Source organism: Aureococcus anophagefferens (genome assembly GCF_000186865.1).
Source record: "Aureococcus anophagefferens unplaced genomic scaffold AURANscaffold_28, whole genome shotgun sequence".
Classification (NCBI taxonomy): Eukaryota; class Pelagophyceae; order Pelagomonadales; family Pelagomonadaceae; genus Aureococcus; species Aureococcus anophagefferens.
Window position 1 is genome coordinate 33,321 of NW_008705587.1, and position 23,435 is coordinate 56,755.

The following is a 23,435-nucleotide window of genomic DNA, read 5'->3' on the forward strand; positions in this document are numbered from 1 at the left end:
CACCCCCTTCCCGCAGTCCACTAGGCTAGTAATGTCGCGCGCCCTTCGACCCGGTCGCGGCGCAGATGTCCGGCCTCGGCGTCGACGTCGCCGGACCGCGCGAGGGCCGGGTTGCAGGACTCCGGCGGATCGGCGAGCGCGCGTCGCCACTCGTCGCGGAAGATGCCGCGCGCGCGGCTCCGTAGAGCGCGCGGTCGAAGCCGCCGTATTCCTCGTAGTCGAAATTTTGTTAGAGCGCGCGCGGACCCTCAGCCCGGCCGGAGCCCCGGCGGCACGGCGCCGCCGTGGCGGAGGCGCAGCACGACGCCGTCGAGGAGGTTCGCCGTCGCGCGGCCGAAGTCCGTCGACGTCGCCGCGCGGCCGTAGCCGTAGACGACGTCGCCGCGGATCGCGTCGAGGTACTTCCAGATCTCGAGCTCCGCGGCCGGCGTCACGTTCGCGATGGCCGCCTTCGTCGCCGCGAGGGCATCGTCGTAGAACCACTTCTCGTCCACCCGCGGGAAGCGCGAGTAGTCGATGAGCGTGTCGTGGAACGGGGTGTGCGGGTGCTTTTCGCCGGAGACGAACCAGCCCCAGCCCGGGCGGCACGGCGGCTCGCACCTGCCCCAGAGCCGCGTGCCGACGATGAGGGGCACGCAGTCGGCGACGATGGAGTCGAAGATGCGGCGCGACGTCGGCGTGTCGCCGCACATGACGAGGCAGAAGTCGGAGACGCGCATCGCGTGCGCGAACTTGGATTCCACGAGCACCTTGTGCGCGTCCGCGAGGCGCCGGCCGAAGAGGCGGTCCGACGCGCGCCGCAGGCCGTCGACGAGGCGCCGCGCGAGCCGCCGCCGGCGCGCGCGGCCCGCGGAGACGTGGATCGCCGCCTTGGGCAGCGCCTTGAGCCCGAGCGCCGTCGACCGGTTGCAGCCGGACCACTTCGTCGCCTGGGGCCGCCCGTTGGCGGCGAAGAAGACGGAGATCTCGTGCTGGTGCACGTTCGTGTCGCGCTGCTCCGCCGGGCCCGCGAGCTTGGACGCGTCGACGACGTAGGGCATGGGCACCATGCGGTCCAGGACGGTAGAATTCGACGTCGCGAGCTCGCGCGGCGTCGGCCGGTCCGCGCCGACCCAGGCCGGGTTCATCTCGAAGGTGCCGAACCAGGCGCGGTGGAGCACCTTCTGCACGTCCGGGAAGCCCACGCGCTTCGCCGTGCCGGGGTTCGTCCCCGAGTAGCCGAAGACGTGGTCCGCGCCGCCGCGGCGCCGGAAGTAGTACGCGCCCGCGAGCGCCTCGAGCATGGCGGCGAGGCGCCGGGCGTGGTTGTGCGCGGAGACGAGCGTCGACAGCGTCAGGTAGGCCGGCACGAAGAAGACGTCCGCGTCCGCGGGGTCGTCCGTGCGCCGCGAGTCGTTGAGCAGCGCGCGGTGCGTCCACAGCTCGACCTTGTCCTCGGCGAGCACGTAGAGGTCGTCGACCTTGTGCTCCCGCCCTCGGAGGAGGTCCGTCGTCATCGCGTCGAAGGCGCCGCCGCCGTAGACGTAGAAGCGGTAGGCGCCGACGGCCCGCTCGACGCGCGACCGCTGCTGGGCGTAGTGCTCGTGCTCGCTGTCGCGGTGCGAGTGGTCCACGGTGCGGTGCGCCGTCTCGTCCCAGTATTTCGCGGGCTCCTTGGTCGCCGCGGCGACGGCGACCAGCGCCAGCGCGGACCACATCGATGGGGCTGTGTGGTAATTGAAGCACACATTGATCCTTGGTTGCCCCTCACGGTTGACGTTGGAGTGGTTGTGTGCCCAGCGAATCACATCACCGGGCCGTCCTCAGAAGGGTAAAAGCGCGACGGACGGTCGCCGCCGCGCGCCTCGAACTCCCGGGCGCTGGCGTTGGGAGATGTACTGGGAGCTTGAAGTTCAAGTTTCCTTCACTTCACATTCAACCACGCCGAGCGCTAGCCTACGGACCCTTAAGACACATCGCGACCGAGAGGAGCAGGACGTCGGCCTCGCGGTCGCCGGCCGCGTAGAGGACGCCCAGGGGCGAGACGCCGCTCGCCTCGAGGCCGGGCGTCCAGGCGGAGTCGACGAAGCCGAGCTGGCCGCCGACGACCTGCGCCCAGGTCGTCGCCGCCGTCGCCGGGATTTTCAGTCCCAGGACCGCGGCGACGGACCGCGACACCAGCCACGTCGCGTTGTACTGGCCGATCTTGAGGACCTTCATGAGCTCGGCGCGGACGTCGGCGGCGACGGGCGCGGCGACGTCCGCGTTCAGCACCGTGTTGGCGGGCTGGCGGGCGAAGGCGCAGAGGCCGGCGCCCGAGCTCGCCAGGGCCCGGGCGGCGGCCTCGAGCTCGGCGATGTAGCGCGTGACGCGGCCCGGCATCTTCCCGGGCCGCCCCGGGCCGGCGGCGGCCGCGGCGGCGCGCTCGGGCTTCGTCAGCTGGCGCGTGTCGACGCGCAAGGCCGCCTCGCGGATGTCGCGGACCGCGGCCGCGGGCGTGAAGACGCCGGGTTTGCCGAGCGCCCGCTCGACGACGGCCGCGAAGCGGCGGCGCTTCGACGCGTGCATCAAGCACGCGGCGACGAGCGCGAAGAACGCGAACGCCAGGTCGCCGTGGTCGCGCAGCACGGACCGCGCGAGCTTGCCGAGCTTCGGCGCGTACTTGAGGTCCGGCGGCCGCGCGGCGACGACGCCGCGCGCCGCTTCGATGACCGCCGCGACCGCGGGCTCCGACTGCAGTTCCCACGCGCGGTCCCGCGCCTCCTCGGCGGCCTTCTCGCGCGCGCGAGCTGCGCTCCGGCGCTTTGTGTCAGTGCCCTGATTGAACGTGCGGCGCAACATCGTGGATCGATGGTAGCCGGTCGCTCAGCTGACGAGGTCAATCTTCAGACCTTGAGGCTTTGCTTGCACTGCCGGCCCGCCACAGCTCGCCAGATCTGGCACTGCGCCATGCGCGCCCGGACCGGCTCCGACGGCTGCGGCCCGCATTGCGCCGTCGAAGTCGTGCTCTGAGGTACCTCTGACCAGCTTTTGAGCGTCCGTCGACGCGCGCGCGCGCGTCTGCGGCGGGGTGCCGGGCTACGACGCGTCGACGCCGAGGACGCAGTCCGCGGTGCGATTCTGGGCGGAGACGCCGGGCTGGCGCTCCTCGAAGGCGTTCGGTACGCGGGGCAAGCCCTCGAAGGCGTTCGCGTGGCTCCCGGGTGCGATATCGGCGTGGGAGACGTCGTGCGGGCTCCGGAGCGCCTCCTGCGGCCCGAACACGCACGATTTCACCCCCGTCGGCGGCGCCGACGGGCCAACGATCGATGATTATGTGCCCCCCCGACCGGGGCGCCCCCACGCGCGCGCGCGCGCGCCGGCCGGCCGGGCGCGGGCGCGGGCGCGGGCGCGGGCGCCGGCGCCGGCGCCGGCGCCGGCGCCGGCGCCGGCGCCGGCGCGGACGCGTGCGCGTGCGCGTGCGCGTGCGCGGACGCGTGCGCGGTCGAGGGAGAGCCTTACTCGCGCGGCCTAGGGCCCAACAGGGCCGCGCGTCGGGGCGGTCGCCGGCTTGGTCACCCGGGCCGCCGGCGGGTCGCCGCGTCGTCGCGCCGGCGCCCGGGCCGCCGACCGCGGCGCGAGAAGACGACGGTCGGCCGGACCGCTCCGGGGTCCCGCAGGTCGCTCGTCCCGTCGCATCGGGCGGCGCGGGATCGCTGGGACCGCAGGTCGTAAATTGGCGCTTTGGGGAGCTACCCCGGCGAAGCTAACTACATGTACAGACCTCGATCGACCTCGATCGCGGCCGCCGAGCGGGAACCATCCCAGAGCGCCGTCCGCCGCCAATCAATGAAGCTGTGCGTGTTCGCAAGCTACCCGCCGCGGGAGGACCTGCGCCCCGGCGACTGGCTCTGCGGTATGTGCGACGCGGCCAACGCTCCGCGGTACCCCAGCTGCGGCTGCGGCACGCCGCGCGCCGCCGCGCCCGCGACGGCGATCATGTGCATCCCGTGGCCGCGCAATCCGGAGCCCGACGCGTGGGCCTACGGGTGCCTCGTGGATCGGCCCGACGGCTACGTCGCGGCGGCGGGCGACGCCGACTTGGACGGCAACATCCACAACGGCACGTCGTACACGGCCGAGGACCGCGGAGACCTGCTCGAGCTGCTCGGGCGCGCCGCGCCCGACTACGCCTACTACACGGCCCGGCGCGCGGGCGCCTCCCACCTTCGCGCCAAGCTCGCCGCCATCGACGTCGCGCTCGAGGTCTCCCTGCTCGATCAAGAACGCCACGCCAACCTCAAGCTCTCCCTCGAGGCGTCGCTCCGCTGGGAGCGGCGCCTCGCGGCCGAGTCGGCCACCGCGACGGCCGCCGCGAGGGGCTTCCAGAACTACTTCGCCAACGTGCCCAAGAAGCCCGCGCTCCCGCCGGCCGCGGCGCCCCAGCCGCCGGAGACGGCCGCGGCGCCGCCGAACTGGGCCTGCGCCGCCTGCACGTTCGTCAACGAGAACCCCGACTTCCTCTGCTGCGAGATCTGCCGCAGCCCCCGCCCCGCCGCCTAGGTCGCGTCTAGAAGCCTAAGCATCCCTACCGACCTCGGGCGGGCCATCTTCGCGGCGTCACGCCGGGCCGGCGGCGTCCGGCTACTCGTCCGCGAAGAGGCCGGCCCGGCGCCAGGCCTCGGGCGCCGGGGGGCGCGCGTGGCAGTCGAAGGTCGAGAGGACGACGTCGACGGGGTCGCGCACGAGCACGACGCGCGCGGCGCGCGCGCGCTGGCCTGCGAACGGCGACCGGTCGAACGCCGGCGCTCGAAGCGCGCGGGACGCGGGACGCGGGCCGCCGCGAGGGCGCCGCGGTCCAAGTCCGGGGACATCACCTGGTCGAGGAAGCGCGTGCCCGGCGCCGCGCCGGGCGGCGCGGCGAGCGCGGAGAAGTTGCCGTGCCGACCGCGCCGCCGTCGGAGATGCAGGCCTTGGGCGGGAGGCCGCGCGCGCGCCCGCGAGGCCCGCGACGAGCGCGTTCGCGAAGACCGTGCCCGTCTTGTGGAAGGCGGCGACGATCTGCACGCCCGCGCAGCCGCCGCCGGCGGCCGCGGCGCAGCGCGTCAGCCACTCTCCTGCCCCAAGCAGCCCCACGCGTCTCGAGTGCATCGAACAGTGAGGTTTGCCTCATCCCCGCCCAGTAACGCGGCAGCCGCTCGAAGGGCATGGAGGCGCCGAGCGACGCCGGCGCCGCCGGCACGCAGGGCGCCGCCGCGGGCAGCGCGGGCCCCCGACCGGCCGCGGACGACGCGCAGCGCGAGAAGAAGAAGCAGAAGCAGGACGAGCGGAAGGAGAAGAAGGCCTACCCGTTGACGGTCAAGGCCGGCGCGCCGCTCCTCGTCAACGGCCAGCTCGTCGTCGTCGAGGACACCGCCGAGGACTACGGCGGGAAGGTGGCTCCGTCGGGGTTTGCGCGGGTGCGCTCCATGAGCGACGCGAAGATGAAGCTCGTCCAGCTCGGCTACGAGGCGCGCCTGGCGCGCACGGCGACGGACGACGAGGTCCGGGCGGAGCTCGGGCGGGACCGCGCGCGGGTCGCGGGCGCGCGCGGCGCGCTGCCGTACCCGGTCCTCACGCCGGCCGTCATCGCGGCGCGCGAGGCGCGCGCCGCGGAGAGGCTGGAGGAGTTCGAGCGGCGCCAGGTCGTGCGCGCGTGCGCGCGCGCGCACGACCTCAAGCCCGCGCCCGCGGCCGCCGTCCACGCGGCCGCGGGCCGCGCGCGGGCGACCGCCTGGTCCATCCAGCGCGGGCTGATGACCGTCGCCGGCGGCGAGCGCTGCGGCGCCGCGTTGAAGGGCAAGAAGGAGCCGCCGCCGCCGCCCAAACGCGTCAAGATCGGCCTGTGCGCGGGCAGCCACAATCTCGAGGCGGAAATCGAAGCGCTGGACCCGGAGTGCATCACGCTGACGATCGACATGTCGCCGGAACCCGTGTGGAAATCGAACCTTTCAGCCCTTCAAACCGACTTTTCAAAACCAATGGTCGATTTCCACACAGGCCGGCGCTCAACCCCGACGTCGTCGCCGACGCGGGCGAGGTGGACATCGTCGAGCTCGTCGGGCGGGACGTCGCGACGGACATCTTCCTGCACATGCCGTGCGGCGGGGGCTCGAAAGTGTGTACGCACCCGTGTGGAAATCAAACCCTCATCAAATTCCGAAAATTTTCGTTGTGTTGCCCAAAGCGAATTCGAGTTAGCGCGCTCAGCGTATCATATGAGAGGTTTGGGTCGCTGGTTCGGGCCGGGAATTGCATGTGATTCGCGTTCAACGGGCAGCTCCCCGCCCAACGGACGCGGGACAAGCCCATTTTTTTTTTCCCGCTGCCACACAGGCGAGCACAACCACCAGAACCCGGAACGGGGCGACCACCTGCGCGTGCGGAGAGAGAACCAGCTGCGCATCGCGCTCAACTTCGTGCGCAACGTCGACCGGCTCGTCAAGAAATTCCCGAACCTGCGCATCTGGCGCGACGCCGCGTCCGTCTTGTCTTCCGCGCGCGTGACCATTCCACCGTAGGATCGAGTGCCCGCACGGCAACGATTTTTGGAAGACGGCGGAGTACAAGCAGCTGAGGTACGTCCACAGGCTCTACGAGTTCCCCTTCGAGCACTGCGCGGAGATCTTCAAGATGCCCAAGGACAAGAAGTACAAGAAGCGCGGCATCCTCGCCACGAACGCGCCCACCTTCCCCGCGCCCACGCGCGGCAACATGAACGTCGTCCCGGAGGACCTGCTCTGCGACTGCCCCTACAAGAACTGCAAGCACCCCGTGTCGCTCACGGGCGAGCAGCTCGCGGCCGCCGCCGTCTACCCGCCGGGCGTCGCCAAGCAGTTCGCCCTGGCCATGCAGCAGGCCGAGGTGCTGCCGATCAAGGACCCCAAGACCTACGAGGACCTGCTGTGGAACTTCGACAAGCTCTACGAGGAGAAGTACGGCCGCGTCGACCGCGACGAGTTCGAGGCCTACGGGCCGCAGCCGCCGCCCGCGCCGACGGGCGAGTAGGCCGCGCCACTCCCTTTCCCCCCAGGAGGTCCAAAGTAGCCTCTAAAAATCCGTCCGAGTGCGTACTGTCTCGTCTTTCGAAAGACGAGACAGTACGACTTCCGAATCAGCTTTTCTTCGCGCCGAAGCGGCTGCGAATCGACGCGGATTGCATCCAGGGCGGGCCGCGATCTCCGGCCGGGCCTGGGAAGCAAAAAAAAACAAAAAAGGCAGGGCTTCGCGGGGATCATTGGGAGGGGTGTAACTCTGGGGCGGGTCGCGATCTGGAGACCGGGCGTGAACTGAGGCACCCGGGGGGTCCTCCTCACTGCCCATGGGTCGAGCGGTGATTCGAACCGAGAACCGAGATTCTACGGTCACTGGAATCCAGTAGACACTTAATTGCGTGACGAATGCGCGTGCGGGGCTAAAATCGGTCCTTAAAGTGACTTGAATTGAAGTTGAAGCGGAACCAACTTTTGGCCCGACTCCGTCAGAGCTGCTAGTTCCTGCGAGCCCTTGCGCGCAATGGCTCAGCCGCATCTGGGCAGCGGCAGCGGCTGGGGCGGCAGCGTGTTCAAGAAGGCGTGGGCCCGCGTGGCCTGGACGCTGAACGAGGACGAGATCAAGGACCTCCCCGAGTTCGACCCGAAGCCGGCGAGCGCGCACGTGCCGAGCGCGAAGGGCGCGTCGCGCGCCGCGTGCGCGGGCGCGGCCAAGGACCCCACGAAGTTCTTCAAACGCAAGAACCTGCGGATCTTCACGCTCGCGATCGCGACGCTCGGCCTCGTCTGCGGCCTGCCGTCCGGCGTGACGGCGGCCGTCGAGCGCGCCGGCGAAGCGATCTTCGATCATGAGCTCGGCTCCCTGTCGCCCTACGACGCGATGCGCGGCGCGGACGTGAATTGCCGGCGCACGGTGATCATCCGCGACACGCTGGACACGTTCAGCGACACGGCGGCGGAGCTCGAGAAGAAGATCGGCGCCGCGGCCTTCTCCCAGATCACGGACTTCGCCGCGTACGCGGCGGAGAAGTTCAAGGCGCCGGTGGAGTCCATCCGCATCCTCGCCTACGACACGCCGGCCCCCGGCTGCGTGTCGAACGGCGAGCACACCGACGGCTGCATCGTCGGCGACAAGGGCCTCCAGGCCCGCTACATCGCCGGCGCCGGCACCGTCACCTACCTCCTCACGGCCAAGGTCATCGACATGAACGCCGACCCGCTCGTCGAGTTCTCGACGCTCGCCTCGTACATCATGACCGTGCCCGCGGGCGCGGCGGTCCTCATGGACAACGTCGCGTCGGGCGTCGACCTCCTCGGCTACGTCCGCCACGAGGACAAGTACATCGCCGTCAAGCTGTTCCACACCGTGCTCGGCGTCGAGGCGCCCCGCACGAGCCTCGTGCTCACGTGGGCCGCGTCCACGGCGTCGCTCATCGTCGACGCGGCCGCGCGCCTCCGCGCCGGCTGGAAGCCGCCCGACGACCGCGCGACGAAGGCCGACGCGATCAAGAAGGCCGACGCGGACATCGAGGCCTGGAAGGCGAACAAGAAGCGGTTGCTCGAGGCCATGGAGCGGGCGACGGGCAAGACGGAGCACGAGCGCTCGACCGAGAGGGCGCGCGACGAGGGCTACGAGAGCCGTCGCGACAAGTACGACAAGATGGCCCAGGAGGAGGGCTACAAGGACTGGCGCGACAAGAACGCGAAGGACGCGGGCTGCGACAACTGGAGCGACTACCTGACGGAGTGCGCGAAGAAGCGCGGCTACAAGTCGAGGTACGAGGCCGAGAAGGCCTCGGCCGCGAAGCTCCCGGGCATCACGTCCCGCCACGACCTCTGGGTCAAGAACTCCTACGCGAAGTACATCGGCGTCAAGAAGGGCTGGGCGGCGCTCGTCGCCGCCGTGGGCCTCGCCGCCGCGCTCCGGAAGTTCGCCAAGAGCGACTTCCCGAAGAACCAGCTCCAGCTCCTCAAGGCCCGCAAGGAGGGCCGCTTCTCCCAGAGCTAAACTGCCCGCCCCTACGCCCCCCGCCCCCGCTAAGCATCCTAAGAACCCATCCGCGGTGATCGATGTGTCGCGCGGACATCTCGCGCGCGAAGCGGCGGCGATCGTCCTCGCTCGCGGCGCCGCGCGCGCCGTCGCCGCAGCAATCGCGCAACACCGACCCCGCGGCGCCTCCGCGGCCGTGCGTGACGACCGCCGAAGCATCCGAGACCGCTAGCCCGGCGCGGTTCGCGCCGCCGAGGCGACGCCGCTTCCGCCCGCGCCGCGCCGAGGCCATCTTCCGCCGCCGCCCACGACGACGACCTCTGACGCCGCTACTCGACGACCGTCGTCGGCGACGAGCAGATGCTCAACAACGGCAACGCGCACCGCTGGTAGCGCTTGGGCCGTCGAGAAAGGCCGCGCGGCGCAACTCGTCTGGCGCGCAGATCCAGTGCTCAGATATCGCATCGATCTCCGTCGCCACTTCAGGATCTTTCCGTCGAAGTTGAGGCGTTAGTTGCCGATCGGCCGCGCGAGCGCCGCAGGCGGCCTGAGGGGCAGCGCGGGCAGCCACGCGGCCGCGGCTCAGGGCGCCTACTTCTCCTTGGAGCGGCGCGCGAGGATCTCGCCGAGCTCCGGATCTCGCCGAGCTCCTCGAGGCTGACTTCGACGCCCGCGGAGTGGTTGTCCTTCTGCCTGCTGAGGAGCGACGTGATCTGCTCCTGGCGGCTCTTCTCGCCCTCCGGCTCCGACAGCTCTACGTGAGCTCGCGGACAAGAGCACGGGCCAGATCACGCGCGCGTCCTACGATTTCTCCAACTATTCGAAGACGGGCCTCGGCTGCGACCGCACGTCGCGCGGCGTCGGCAGCCGCATGATCGACACCTACGCGCCCGCGCTCCGGGAGATCCTCGACGACCCCGCGCGCGTCCCCGAGGAGCAGCTCCTGTTCTTCCACAACAAGAAGTGGACGGACCCCGTGCCCGCGTACTACGGCAACGCGACCGTGCGCCTCTTCGACCGCATCCGCGACCGCCACGCGGGCGCGCTCGACGAGCTCCGGGGCATGGCGGCGACGTGGGACGGCCTCGAGGCCGCGCTCGGGGGCGACGCGCGCTTCGCGGGCGTCCGGGCGCGCTTCCTCCAGCAGATGAACGACGCCGCCGTCTTCTCCGACACGATCATGGGCTTCTACGGCGCCCTCAGCGGCCTCTAACGCGTCTAGTCCTCGGCCTTGGGCGCGGGGAGGCAGCACGCGCCGCACGCGTTGCAGAAGATCGTGAGGAAGTGGAGGAGGCAGACCCAGCAGGCGGTCCAGTGGAAGAAGATGCAGCAGGGGCACTGGAGGATGGACCAGCAGAAGACGCAGCAGCACGTGCAGCACATGCCGCAGTGGTACTTGGCCATCATCTTGTGCGCGAAGCGCGTGAAGCAGCAGCACGTGCGCTCCCGGAAGGTCATGGCCTTGAGCTCGGCCTCGAGCTCGTCCTCCTCGTCCTCCTCCTGGAGCATGGACGCGACGTCGCGGCCCAGCGCGTTCTGGTCGAGCACGGACAAGCGGCGCTCCTCGTCCGCCGCCGTCTTCGCGACGATTCGAATGAAGACCTTCTCCATGGACGCCTGGGCCACGGAGAACTCGGCGATGCCCAGGTCCGCGCGCGCCGCCGCGTCGAAGGCGCGGAAGGCCTTGGCCAGGAGGCCCCGCTCGGACGCGCCCGAGACCTCGTACGTCAAGAGCGACGCGTCGGCCGCCGCGAGCGCCTGGGCAGGACAAGAGAGATTCAACGTCGCTTCAACGTGAGTGTTCCGCGCGCGCGCGTTCCAGAAAAAGCACCCACGCTTCGTGACCGTTCCAAGAGATGATCGCTCGTCCAAAAATCAGCCGAAACGAGCGGAAAACGACCGAGATAGGAGCCTTTGAAGTTGGGAATTTCGCTCTCTTTTGCTGCCCTGGCGAGCGCGATGGCGTGCTCCGGCGCGAAGGTCGCCGTCGCGAAGGCCGTCACGCGGTTGATGGCCTCGGTCCAGGCGCCGGGCGACGCGCACGCGCGGTCGTCGAGCTTCACCGCGAGCTCGTAGCCCGACGCGTGCTGGTCCTTGAGCTGCCGCGGCGTGCCCAGGCACTCGAGCTGGCCCTTGACCATGATGCCGATGCGGTCGCAGAGCACGTCCGCCTCGACCATGGAGTGCGTCGTCAGCACGACGGCCCGGCCGGCCATCGTCGCCTTGACGAGGTTCCACAAATTCCGCTGCGACACGGGGTCGAGCCCCGCGGACGGCTCGTCCAAGAGCACGATGCGCGGGTCCCCCACGAGCGCCGCGGCGCAGCAGAGCTTGCGCTTCATGCCGCCGCTCAGCCGTCCGGCCATCTTGTGCGCGTGGCCCAGGAGCTCCACGCGCCGGAGCGTGTCCGTCACGAGCGCGCGCACCGCGATCTCCGAGCCGACGCGCCGGAGCCGCGCGAAGAGCGCGCAGTGGTCGTAGCAGGACAGCGACGGCCAGAGCGAGTTGTGCTGGTTCACGACCCCGAGATGCGCCGACGCCTCGCCGAAGTCGCAGAGGACGGACTTGCCCGCGATCTTCGCGTCGCCGGACGTCGGCTCCGTCGCGCGCATGACCATGGACATGGTCGTCGTCTTGCCCGCGCCGTTGGCGCCGAGCAACCCGAAGACCTCGCCGACGCGCACGCCGAAGGTCACGTTCTGCACGGCCTCGACGGCGACGGCGCCCGGGCGCTTCGGCGCGTAGATCTTCCGCAGTTCGAAAACGTCCAACCCCGCGGCCGCGGACGCCTCCTTGAGCTCCGGCGGGTAGGCGTCCTCCGGGGGCCGGTTGCGCACCATGGCGCGCACCTCCTTGAGGTCCCTGAGGACCTGTCGGGCCAGGTCCTTGAGCGCGGGCCCGCAGCCCGCCGCGGCCGCCGGCTTCGCGTCGTCGTCGTCCGCGGGCGCCGCGTCCGCGAGGCGGCCCAGGACCCGGTTCCGCTCCTTGGCGACCTCCTCGTCGAGGCGGAGCTTGCGCTTCTTCGAGAACTTGGAGCGCGCGTAGGCCAGGGGCCGCGTGGCCATGCGGTCCTTGAGGTACGCCGCGGCCTCGAACGCGACGATCTGCGCCAGCAAGACGACCATCGTCGCCCAGAACGCGGGCCAGAGCGGCGCGTTCTTCGTGTCCAGGATCTTCTGGGCCCGCGGGAGCATGCCCAGCGCCATGAAGAAGGGCCGCAGGCCCGTCCGCAGGAACGCCATGCAGAGCGCGCCGACGGGCGACGCGACCGTGCACCACCACGCGTACACGGACACGAGCTCCCCGAAGTTCCAGGTGAACATCTGCATGGACGACGTCCCCGACATGACGCCGCCGAAGACGAGCCAGAGGACGATGGCGCCGAAGAGGGGCAGCACGATGCACGCGAGGCACAGGATCGGGAAGCCGCCGAGGCACATCGTCGGCGTGTCGAACGCGTAGGACCCGACGTGCGCGAAGGTCGACAGCGCGATGCCGAAGATGGGCAGCAGCACCCAGAGCCAGGCCGTGCGCGTCATCCAGCCTCTCTGTTTTGTTTTAATATTCCAGCAGTCCTGCTCGTCCGTCATGACGTCGCAGTAGTAGTCCCAGACGGCCTCGTAGTCGTCCTGGTGGCTGTAGATGTAGGCCGCGTCGGGCGACGTCGAGTTCGTGATCATGTCCATGATGATGAAGTAGTCCTCGAGGGTCGGCATCCGGTACTCGGCCTTCCACATGCGGTAGCGCATGTCGAAGCCCGCCAGACCACCGTAGACGCAGGCGATGACGAGGAGCTGGAGCGCCGCGTCCGCGAGCAGCGTGCCGAGCCAGTAGGCGCGGTAGTCGAGGCCCGAGATCGTCAGCAGGTTCCGCACGCGGTTCGCGCGCTCGCTCACCAAGGGCTCCGCGGCGAGGCCCGGCACGAAGATGAACGACACGCCGACGACGGCGGCGACGATCAAATTCGGGATCGTGCTGTAGCGCGGCTGCTTGCCCGTCGCGAGCTCGCCGCCGGCGCAGAGCCCCGCGAGCATGATCGAGACGATCGCCGGCAGGAGCACGAGCGCCGTGCACCGCGCGCCGCCGAGGTGGGGCCCTAAAAATTGGTTCACGGGCCGCGGCCGCCGGTCGCCGCCGAAGACCCGCTCGCGGAACGCGCAGACCATGGCCTCGAGGCCGCGCAGGGGCGCCAACAAGATGACGACGTCGTTCCGCGCGTGCTCGAGGCGCATGCGCGCGATGGCCAGGCTCTGGTCCCAGACCCGGCTCGACGTCCGCGGGCCGCCCGTCGCCGCCGCGCCGCCCGCGGCCGAGGGCAGGGACACGTAGATGGACTCGTCGGGCGCGCCGGCCGCGAGCACGTTGTGCACCGTGTCGTCCTCGCCGACGACCATGAAGACCGTCTCCAGCGTCGTCGGCTCGAGGGCCGTCGACGTGATGGCGAGGCCGTCCAGGTTGCCGTCGATGGCGTCGAAGAGGGCCGCGAGCCGGTGCTCCTCGCTCGCCGGGAGCGCGTAGGTCCGCTCCGTGACCGCGTCCGCGTCGCCGCCGTCGACGAGCGGGTTGTCGACGTCCGGCGCGGCGACGAGCGACTCCTCCTGGAGCGTCGCGCCCGCGACGATGTCGGAGACGAAGCCGCCGAAGTCGGCCGTCGCGGCCCGCTCCTTGAGCGTCGCCGAGAGCAGGTAGCCCTTGCCGAACGTCCGCTTGAGGAACGGCACCGTGCCGCACGTGCGGATCTTGCCCGACGACATGATGGCGACGCGGTCGCCCAGCGCCTCCGCCTCGTCCATGTGGTGCGTCGTCAGCAGCAGCGACCGCCCGACGCGCACGGACCGCAGGAGCGTCCAGAGCTCGCGCCGCGCGACGGGGTCCATGCCCGCCGTCGGCTCGTCGAGGATGATGAAGCGCGACCCGCCGGCGAGGGCGATGGACGTCGACAGCTTGCGCTTCTGGCCGCCGCTGAGCTCCGCGCCGAGGTGCGCCGCGCGCTGACCGAGGTGGAAGACGCCGAGGAGCGACGTCGCCTCGCGCGACGCGTTCGCGACGGACTGGCCCTTGAGCCGCGAGAAGAAGAAGACGTGCTCCGCGAGCGTCAGGCGCGGGAAGAGCACGTCGTGCTGCGGGCAGACGCCCAAAAGGCACCGCAGCGAGTCCATGCCGCCGGCCTCGAAGATGGAGTAGCCGAAGACCGTCGCGCCGTCGGTCGCGCGCCGCGGCGGGTCCGGCGGCAGCAGCCCGGAGATCATGGCCATGGTCGTCGTCTTCCCCGCGCCGTTGTGGCCCAGGAGGCAGAAGATCTCGCTGTCGCGGATGCCGAAGCTCACGCCGTCGACGGCTTTGTGCTCGCCGAACGTCTTCCGGAGCCGCCGCACCTCGACGCGCGGTGCGTCCCCCGGGTCGAGCGCCTCGAAGCGGGCCGGGTCGTCGGCGTCGTCGAAGGCGGCGTCGGCGACGAGGGCCGGCGCGCGCGACGTGCCGAGCCAGTAGCTCGGCAGGAGGGGGAAGTAGAACGGCTTCGGCGTGCCGTACTCCGACCACGGGATGACCTGGTTGAAGTACCACGCGAGGAGGCCGTAGAGCACCATGTCGGCGATGAGCATGCCCCAGAGGGGCCCCGTCCAGTCCGCCGCGGGCCGCCAGCCCTTGAGGTCGCCCGTGGCCTTGGCGTAGAACGACGGGTACTCGCTCCGCGCGTCGACCCAGCACCCGATGTCCTGCGCGCCGTAGTCCGCGAAGTCGCCGTAGGAGTAGGAGTAGGAGTAGGCGTCGCCCCAGGGCACGCCGCCGTTGCAGAAGAGGCTCGTGGACCCGCGGCTCTGGGCCCACTCCTCGAGCTGGCGGAACCGCTTGTTCGGCGCGTCGCGCCAGTCCATCTCCAAATCATAACCGTAGGCGCACTCGTACTCGCCGGACGCGAAGCAGTCGTCGCCAAAGTCGCAGGACCGGTCCCAGGGCGCCGCGGAGCCCGGCGGCGAGATCGCCGCGCGGATCGCGCACTTGCGGACGCGGTGCGACGCGTACGAGTCGACGAGCAGGCCGTAGGCGAGCTGGGGCATGAGCGCGTAGACGCGCTGCCCCGCGGGCGAGATGTCCCAGATCGACGCGGACGACCCGTCCTTGACCGCGCCCACAAAGTAGACGATGACGCCGAGGAGCTGCGCGCAGATCGCGAAGATGGACGCGGCCTCGTTGTTCGTGATGAACGTCGTCGCCCACATGCACTGGACGACGAGCGCGACGACGTACATCCAGTGGAGGGCGAGGATCGTGCCCGCGTAGCCCGGCGTGTGGCCCGCCCTCCGGAAGAGGCCCGGCCCCGCGACGACGCAGACGAGGAGCGCCACGAGGAACCCGGCGACGACGCCCTCGACGAGGAGCACCGCCGCCCAGTAGACCGCCTCCTTGAGGCCCGCCATCTTCATGGCCTCGAGCAGCCGCGCGCTCTTCTCCGCGACGAGGTTCACGATGACGACCTGCATGAGGAATAAGAACGCGAACTGGGCGAGGTAGGTCTCGAGCGTGCCGTGGCTCAGGATGGCGCCGCGGGCGTAGTCGTGGAGCTCGCCGCCCTTGCGGGCCCAGTTGCTGTTCTTCGGGCTCCACTTGGACTGCGGCGAGTAGCCCGTCAGCGCCGTCATAATATATAAGAGCCAGATAAGGACGAACCAGACCGACGGCGCGAGCAGCTGCTTGACGATGGCGGCGCGGTCCCGCGACTTCTCCTTGGACGCCTTCCAGACGAGGAGGCCGAGCTGCGCGAGCGCGGACCGCGGCCGCACCTTGGGCGCGGCCGTCGCGGAGCCCGCGTCCGGGTGCGCGGCGGCGGCGAGGTCGCCGCCGTCGCCCGTCTTCGCCTCCTCGCCCGCGCCGGGCTGCGTGACGACGGCCGCGAGCTCGACGGCGCCGTCGGCGGGCGCGGCCTGCGTCCGCTTCGTCGGCTGCGGCTTGTCGCAGCACTCCGTCTCGCACCAGACGCAGCAGGCGACGCAGCAGAACTTGAACCAGGAGTAGAGCCGGGGGAACGCCGTCGCCGCCGTGTAGCGCAGCTTGTTCAGGGGCGTGAACCAGGGGCAGCACCGGTGGCTCTGGCAGCACGCGAGCACGTAGCCCGCGCAGAAGAAGGGCGTGATGAAGACGAACCAGATGATGGACCGCCAGGTCGTGTAGCCCCACTCCTCCCAGAAGTCGTTCGACGTGAAGCAGGCCGACGGGTAGTAGCGGTCGTAGGTCATGTCGTCGTCCTCCCACTGCGGCCGCCGCTCGTTGCCGCCGCGGTCGCGCACGAAGCCCTCGTGCTGCTGGAACGCGCTGTAGTAGAGCTCGTCGAAGGCGCCCGGGGCCTCGGCGCGGGCCGGGTCGCCCGCGAGCGCCGCGCACGTGAGGTTGCAGCGGTCGAGGCAGCCCCGGTACGTGTCCTCCCCGAGCGCGGCGATGGCGCCGGGGTCGGAGAGCGCCGACCCGCCGTCGCTCCGGACGGGCTCGCCGTCGGCCGTGCCGTTGAGCCAGGTCTGGGACCAGTACATGTAGTGGCGCTCGCGCCAGAAGGCCGACTCGTGGCGCTCGCGGTAGCGCGCGCGCGCGTAGCGCGCGAACTCGCCCGTCGGCGCCAGCACGAGGCAGTAGGACCGGTCGAGCCGCTCGCGGCCCCGCGTGTTGCGCATCTGGAACTTCTCGCCGACCTGCTGGTCCTTCTGCCGCACCCAGAGCGCGCCGGTCGCCTCGTCGCAGCGGAGGTCCGCGCACTTGAAGCCCGACCAGCCGAAGTAGTCCTACAGTTTTGTGATTCACGGCATGTTATTTTCTGGTCTGTTACCTCCTCGTCCTCCTGGCGCCGCCGCCAGAAGTAGGACGACAGGTCCAGGTAGGCGTCGTCCTTGAACCGGCACACCGGATCAGGCTCGGGCTGCGCGGGCGGCGTGTAGATCGGCGCCGTCTGGGCCGCGGCGCGCAGGCACGCGGCGCCGACGGCGACGATTGCGAGGCACCGCGCCATGGCGCGACGCGCGCTGTGAGGTGGAGCTGTGCAAAGAGGGGAGTGGAACGATGGTGGGAGCGGTCGGTTAGAGAATTCAACATAGTTGACTGAATTTGCAGGACCTTCACAGTGCCGCTTGCGTGCAGCGAGGCTGTGGCGACGCTCATCGATGGCAGCCGCCACGCCCAATCGTTGACGGCCGCTCGCGCTGACCGCGGACCACCGGAGTTCGCCGCAGTCGCGCGCATGATGCGCATCGCGCTCGTCGCGCTGGCAGCGGCGCTGGCCGCGCCGCCCGACGACGACGCAGCGGCGCCGCCCGACGGCGACGCCGCCGGCGTCGACTGGCAGCGGCGGCGCGTCGTGCGCGTCTTCGCGAGCCCCTTCGCCGGGTCGAACGAGGCGCCGGCCTACGCCATGACGGACGCGCTGGGCCGCGGCTACACCTGCGGCCTCGACGGCGCGGCCGTCGCGAAGCGGCGGGGCGCGGGCGCGGCGCCGTCGGCGGCCGCGTCCGCGATCGAGGGCTACAAGGCCTGGCGCGACTCGTCGCGCGAGTGCGCGGCGCTGGCGCTGAAGGAGGAGTACTGGCACTACGAGCTCTGCCCCGGCCGGTCCGCGCGGCAGTTCAAGCCGCCGAAGCCGCGGCCGCGCGGCGGCGCCGCCGCGCCCGGCGCGAGCCACGCGCTGGGCGCGTTCTCGTCCGCCGCGGGCGAGGCGTCGCTGGAGGAGGTCGCGGACGTCTTCGGCGACGTCGCGTCCGTGACGCTGCCGCCGGCCGTCGACGGCGCGCCGCCGCGGACGGCGCACGTCGAGCTCTACGAGCGCGGCGACGGCGGCCGGCGCCTGCTCGCGTACGTCGTCTGCGGGCTCGTGCACGTCGGCGCGGCGTCGAGCCGCCGCGGGTCCCTGGACGCCTACGGCGACGACGACGACGCGGACTGGGCCGACGCCGTGCGCGTCGCGCGCGTCGTCGAGGGCCCGCAGTTCACGTACCGCGCGCTCGTCGCGTCGCCCTTGGCCTGCGCGCCGCGGGACCTGCGCACCGCCGTCGCGGCCCAGGCCGCGGCGAAGCTCGAGGGCAAGTGCCTGCGGCGGCGCTGGCGCGGCGACTGGTGGACCTACGAGGTCTGCGTCGGCGACGCCGTGCGCCAGTTCCGCCAGCCGCCCGGCCGCGACCACGACGGCTTCGGCGTCCTGCCGGCGGCGGACGCGGCCGCGAGCCGGGACCCGGGGGGCTTCGCCATCGGCGCCTTCTCGCACGTCGCCGTGGCGCCGGCGACGGGCGCGCTGAGCCACGTCTTCACAGGAGGAGACGCGTGCGACGTGACGGACGGCGAGCCGCGCGACGCGGCGGTCCGCTTCGCGTGCGTCGACGCGTTCCGCGGCCGGTCGAAGAAGGTCGCCCTCGCGAGCGCCGCGGAGACGGCGACGTGCTCCTACGACATCGTCGTCCACCTCGCCGCGCTCTGCGAGCTCGACGACGACGCGGACCTCCACGAGAAGCGCGCCGCGGGCACGTCGACGATCGACCACGTCGACTGCTTCCGCGACGCGGACGGAGAGGCGGGTAACGTGTAGCTAGGGGACGTCGCGCGCGGAGCGCCAGAACGCGAGGACGCGCCAGAAGACCTCCTTGGGCAGCGCGGTGCGCGCGAGGCGCCGCGCGCGCCGCACGGTCCGCGTGTTCGGCGCGGCCGCGGGCGGCGGCGCCGGTGCGAAGAGGCGCTCGAGGATCGTGCCCGCCTAGCAAGCATGACGGTGACGATTTCTCATTGGTTTCCCACCCCAAATCTCTCGAAAATCGTCACGGCCACAGGACGCTGGTGCCCGCCGGCGCGATCGCCCGGCCCTCCTCGCAAAAGAGGCGGTACGCGAGCAGGCGGACGCGCGGCGCGCGCACGTACGCGCGCCAGCCGCCCGCCGCGCGGACGTCGGCGAGGACCGCGACCGCGCGAGCGTGCTTGCTCTGGCTGTTTATGCTGGTGTGGAAGCGCGCGATGCGCTCGGCGTAGTGCGTCTCGTCTATGTTGTCGCATTTGGCGTCGAGCGCCGCGCCGCGGCTGAGGAGCAGGCGGATCATGTCGACGTGTCCTCTATCGGCGGCGCTCATGAGCGGCGTCCAGCCCTGTCTGTCGCGGGGATCGACGTCCGCGCCGGCGTCGAGGAGCAGGACCGCGACATCGCGCCTGCCAAAAGTGGCGGCTAATTTGAGGGGCGTCATCGTAACTCCAGGCTTATTTGGGTCCGCGCCTTGTGCGAGGAGGAACCGCACCACCTCCCAGTGACTGTTGTGAGTCGCTGTGTACAGGAGCGACCGTCCGTCCTCGTCCTCCTCGTCGGGGTCACGGCGGTCCGAGAACCAGAACCAGCGCTCGATTTCGAGGAGGTCACCATCTTGCGCAGCCCTCTTGACCTCTCGGGGGACGACCATTGCAGCGCGGATGCGGCAGCTGCACGGCAACGCAGACTTTTGGGCAGCCTTGCGAGTAGCTCGCTATGGAGCGTCGAGCCTGAGGTTCGAGAGAGCGCAGCCCCCTGGACGAGAAATAACGCACCCATGGAGAGCCCCGTCGCCACGAAGAAGAAGGAGCGGCCGCCGCACGTCGGCGACAACATCGTCGAGTTCGACGTGATCAAGGAGCAGGCGCAGGCGCGCGCGCTGCGTCCCGCGCGATTCGAAACGGTCGTTCATGTCGCGCCGCGGTCGACGCGTCCGCGCGTCCGCAGGCGGCGATGGAGCAGGCCTGCGCGAAGACGCTCGACGGCAAGCTCTACGACGCGAAATACCACGCGCGATGGACCGACGCGATCCTCGACTCGATGAACGACGCGCTCGCCGCGCTGTCGCCGAACTTCAAGTTCATGTGCTCCTGCCTCCTCATCCAGAAGCGCAGCCCGAGCAACATCGCCACGGAGACCGTCGCCTACTGGAACGCGAAGACCGACGGCTTCGTCCACCACAAGTACGAGAGCCGGACCGTCGTCTGCGTCGTCCACGCGTTCGGCTGCGCGATCTAGGTTCGGGTGCGCGCGGATTTCTTATGGTCGTGTGTGGTTGGGTGCGGGTTCGGGGGGGGGGGCGTTGGAGCTTTGGGAGCTCTCCGGAGCGCGTCGTCTACGGCAACTTTAACAGCACCTTCGTGTTGAACCATCCGGAGCTCGAGTCGAGCTCGAGGCTGTGCTCGAGTGCACCGCCGCGAGCACGAGCGCCGACCTGCTGCCGCCGCGCACTGCTGCCCAGCGCACGCGGCCGCGAGCGCCTGCACCGCCGCGCAACGACCATGCGCGTCCTCTTCCCGCCCATCGCCCTGACCGTCTTCTCCTCGAACAAACTCGGCCTGTCGCCGCCCGCCGCGCCGGCGCCGCCGACGCCGGCGACGGCGCCGCCGGCGCCGCCGACGCCGGCCCTCACCGACGAGGAGATCGAGCGCTACTCGCGCCACCTCATCCTCGAGGACGTGGGCATGCGGGGCCAGGCGCGGCTCAAGGCCGGCTCCGTCTGCTGCGTCGGCGCGGGCGGTCTCGGGTCGCCCGCGCTCATGTACCTCGCCGCGGCGGGCGTCGGGAAGCTGACCATCGTCGACGACGACGAGGTCGACGTGTCGAACCTCCAGCGGCAGATCGTGCACGCGAGCGGCGCCGTGGGCGTCCCCAAGGCCGCGTCGGCGGCGGAGACGTTGGCGCGCGTGAACCCGCTCGTCGAGGTGAAGCAGGTCCGCGAGCGGCTCACGGAGGCCAACGCGGACGCCATCCTGCGGGGCCACGACGTCGTCCTCGACGGCTGCGACAACTTCCCGACCAAGTACCTCATCGACGACGCGTGCGGCCGTTTAGGCATCCCGTCGGTCTACGCGGCGATCCTTCGCTTCGAGGGCCAGGCGTCCGTGTTCCACCACGGCCCCGGCTGCGCGACGTACCGCGATTTGTTGCCGGAGGCGCCCGCGGCGGGCGCCGTGCCGAGCTGCGCCGAGGGCGGCGTGCTCGGCGTGCTGCCGGGCGTGCTGGGCTGCATCCAGGCCACCGAGGCGCTGAAGATTATTCTGGGCGCGCGGCCGGAGCGGACGCTCGCGAACCGGCTGCTGGTCTACGACGCCATGCGCATGACCTTCCGCGAGCGGCCGCTCCGCAAGGCCGCGGCGCCGCCGGCCGCCGCCGCGGCGCCCGCGGCGCCCGCGGCCGCGGCGCCGGCGGCCGCGGCCGCGGCGGTCCTCGCGCCGCGCGCCGCCGCGGAGAAGCTCGCGGGCGGCTGGGCGCCCTTCGTGCTCGACGTGCGCCTGCCCCAGGAGGCGGAGATCTGCCAGCTGCCCTTCGCCGACGCGCTCGTGCCCCACCGCAACGTCAAGGCCGCCGCGGGCGACCTGCCCCGGGACCGCGACATCCTCGTCCACTGCAAGTCGGGCTTCCGGTCCCGGCAGGCGTGCGCGGACCTCGCGGGCCTCGGCTTCGACCGCCTCTTCGACATGGAGGGCGGCATCCTCGCCTGGGGGCGCGACGTCGACCCGCGCCTCCCGAAGTATTAGCGCGCGGAGAGCTTGTTTCGCGCGTCGCGCGCGGGCCGTCGCCGCCTTGGGGGGTGGCGTCCCCGCCGACGGTCGGCATGGAGGCTTCGCGATGGGGCTGGCGCGCGGCGACGGCGCAGTCGCGGTCGGATCGTCGATGACGCGCTCGGGCCGAGTCGTGGCGGCGTACGGCTCACGACGCCAGCGGTCGTCTTCAGCGAGGTGTCGCCTCGGGTCGAGGGACGGAGCTTCGATCGACACCGAGGTGCAATGCGCGGCGAGACGTTGCGCGTCGTCGCGCCGCTGTGCGTCGCGCTCCTCGCGCACGCGTTCGCGCCGATCCCGCGGCCGCCCGCGGTCGCGCCCGGTGCGCGGCGGGCGCCCGTGGTCCGGTCGAGCGACGGCGAGCGCTCGCTCTTCGACCGCAGCGACAACGGGACGCGCGACGACGAGTTCGACCTGCAGCCGCGGAGCGAGCTCGCTAGGAGCGGCGGCCCAAGCCGCGACGACGGCAACGAGACGAACCGCTACTACAAGATCGTCGCGAGCCTCGCGCCGTCGGACATCATCGGCCGCTTCGCCGCGACGGCGCCGCCGCGCGTGCAGGACGCGGTGAAGCAGACGATCATGGGCCTGCTGGGCAACGCGGGGGGCTTCGCGCTGGAGACGGCGACGATCACGACGAGCGAGAAGCTCGCGAACCTCATGTTCCAGCTGCAGATGACGGGCTACATGTTCAAGAACGCCGAGTACCGCGTGTCGCTGTCGCAGTCGCTCGCGGACGTGCCGGCCCTGCCGCCCGGCGACCTCGAGGAGGACGCGCCGGACGCGTCGGCCCCGCCGCCGGTCCAGGGCACCGTGACCGTGAAGCTCGGCGTCGAGGAGGTCCGCGTCGACGCGGACGCGTACATGGCCGAGCTCCGGGACGAGGTCGCGACGCTCCGCCGGGAGCTCGACGAGGTCGAGGAGGAGCGGCGCCTCGCGTCCCAGAAGGACCTCCTCGCCTACATCCGCGCGCTGCCCGAGCAGCAGATGGCGTCGATGACGTCCGAGATCACCGACGACGTCCTCGACGGCATGAAGAAGCTCGTCTACTCCATCATGAAGGGCATGGGCACGTCCAACGTCGAGGCGAACACGCTCCTCCAGCAGTCCGGCTCCGCCATGGCCCAGCTCTGCATGTGGCAGCTCGTCATCGGCTACAACCTCCGCGAGCTCGAGGTCCGCGACCAGCTCCAGAAGCAGCTCGGCGTCGACGACGACGGCGACGGCGGCGACGCGTAGCGCGCGCCCGCATCCCCCCCTTCTGTACACCTAACTCCGCGCCTCTTCGCTGTTCCCGGGACTTCAACGAGGGCAACTTGCGCTCCTGAATTCTGCCACTGGCGAAGTGAACAAGCGCATCGCACCGACGCAGCTCGTCGCGGCATCGCACCGACGCAGCTCTCGTCGTCGGCAACCATGGACGAGGCGGCCTACGCGCGCCTGGAGACGGCGGACGCGTCGTTGAACGAGGCGCCGTCGAAGGGCGAGGTGGGCCAGTTCGCGGCGACGGCGAACATCGCGAACGTCGTCATCGGCGCCGGCGTGCTCGCGCTGCCCTTCGCCTACGCGCGGAGCGGCACGGCCGGCGGCCCCTTCCTCGTCCTCTTCAGCGGGCTCCTCAACATCTTCACGATGCACCTGCTCTCCAAGGCCGGGCGCCGCATCTCCGGCGACCGCGCGAACTTCCACGCGATCGCCGGCGCGACGTTGCCCAAGTCGCTCTGGTGGCTCGTCGACGGCATCGTCTGCGTCATGATGCTGGGCCTCGCCGCGTCCTACGTCATCGTCTTCGGGAACCTGTGCTCCGTGGCGACGTCGGCCATGCTCGACGGCGCGCCCGAGGCCGTCGGAGCGATCTTCGGGAGCCGCGAGAGCTGGGTGACCGTCGCGATATTCGTCGTCGCGCCCATGGCCTACCAGAAGTCGCTGGA

The 23,435-nt window shown here is 71.0% G+C and overlaps 6 protein-coding genes across 6 annotated transcripts; 4 read left to right on the forward strand and 2 right to left on the reverse strand.

The window, feature by feature from the left end:
- Positions 1-248: 248 nt before the first annotated feature.
- AURANDRAFT_66834 (hypothetical protein) lies at positions 249-2,820 on the reverse strand (the record flags this gene model as incomplete). The annotated part of the gene is made up of 2 exons (XM_009042225.1): positions 249-1,705; positions 1,944-2,820. 2 exons carry the CDS (start codon positions 2,818-2,820, stop codon positions 249-251), a joined length of 2,334 nt encoding a protein of 777 aa, XP_009040473.1.
- Positions 2,821-3,807: 987 nt separating this feature from the next.
- On the forward strand, positions 3,808-7,005 carry AURANDRAFT_66835 (hypothetical protein; the record flags this gene model as incomplete). The annotated part of the gene is made up of 5 exons (XM_009042140.1): positions 3,808-4,454; positions 5,153-5,917; positions 5,998-6,119; positions 6,334-6,478; positions 6,519-7,005. 5 exons carry the CDS (start codon positions 3,808-3,810, stop codon positions 7,003-7,005), a joined length of 2,166 nt encoding a protein of 721 aa, XP_009040388.1.
- Positions 7,006-7,859: 854 nt separating this feature from the next.
- On the reverse strand, positions 7,860-16,643 carry AURANDRAFT_72402 (hypothetical protein; the record flags this gene model as incomplete). The annotated part of the gene is made up of 5 exons (XM_009042224.1): positions 7,860-8,054; positions 8,397-8,522; positions 9,642-9,672; positions 10,241-10,737; positions 10,866-16,643. 5 exons carry the CDS (start codon positions 16,641-16,643, stop codon positions 7,860-7,862), a joined length of 6,627 nt encoding a protein of 2,208 aa, XP_009040472.1.
- Positions 16,644-17,206: 563 nt separating this feature from the next.
- AURANDRAFT_66837 (hypothetical protein) lies at positions 17,207-19,978 on the forward strand (the record flags this gene model as incomplete). The annotated part of the gene is made up of 2 exons (XM_009042141.1): positions 17,207-18,532; positions 19,688-19,978. The coding sequence occupies 2 exons, from the start codon at positions 17,207-17,209 to the stop codon at positions 19,976-19,978; spliced, it is 1,617 nt and encodes a 538-aa protein (XP_009040389.1).
- Positions 19,979-20,241: 263 nt separating this feature from the next.
- Positions 20,242-21,480, forward strand: AURANDRAFT_31873 (hypothetical protein; the record flags this gene model as incomplete). The annotated part of the gene is made up of 1 exon (XM_009042142.1): positions 20,242-21,480. The coding sequence occupies one exon, from the start codon at positions 20,242-20,244 to the stop codon at positions 21,478-21,480; it is 1,239 nt and encodes a 412-aa protein (XP_009040390.1).
- A 225-nt stretch (positions 21,481-21,705) lies between these two features.
- Positions 21,706-22,796, forward strand: AURANDRAFT_70357 (hypothetical protein; the record flags this gene model as incomplete). Its single annotated transcript, XM_009042143.1, has 1 exon — positions 21,706-22,796. One exon carries the CDS (start codon positions 21,730-21,732, stop codon positions 22,741-22,743), a length of 1,014 nt encoding a protein of 337 aa, XP_009040391.1.
- Between the last annotated feature and the right edge of the window lie 639 nt (positions 22,797-23,435).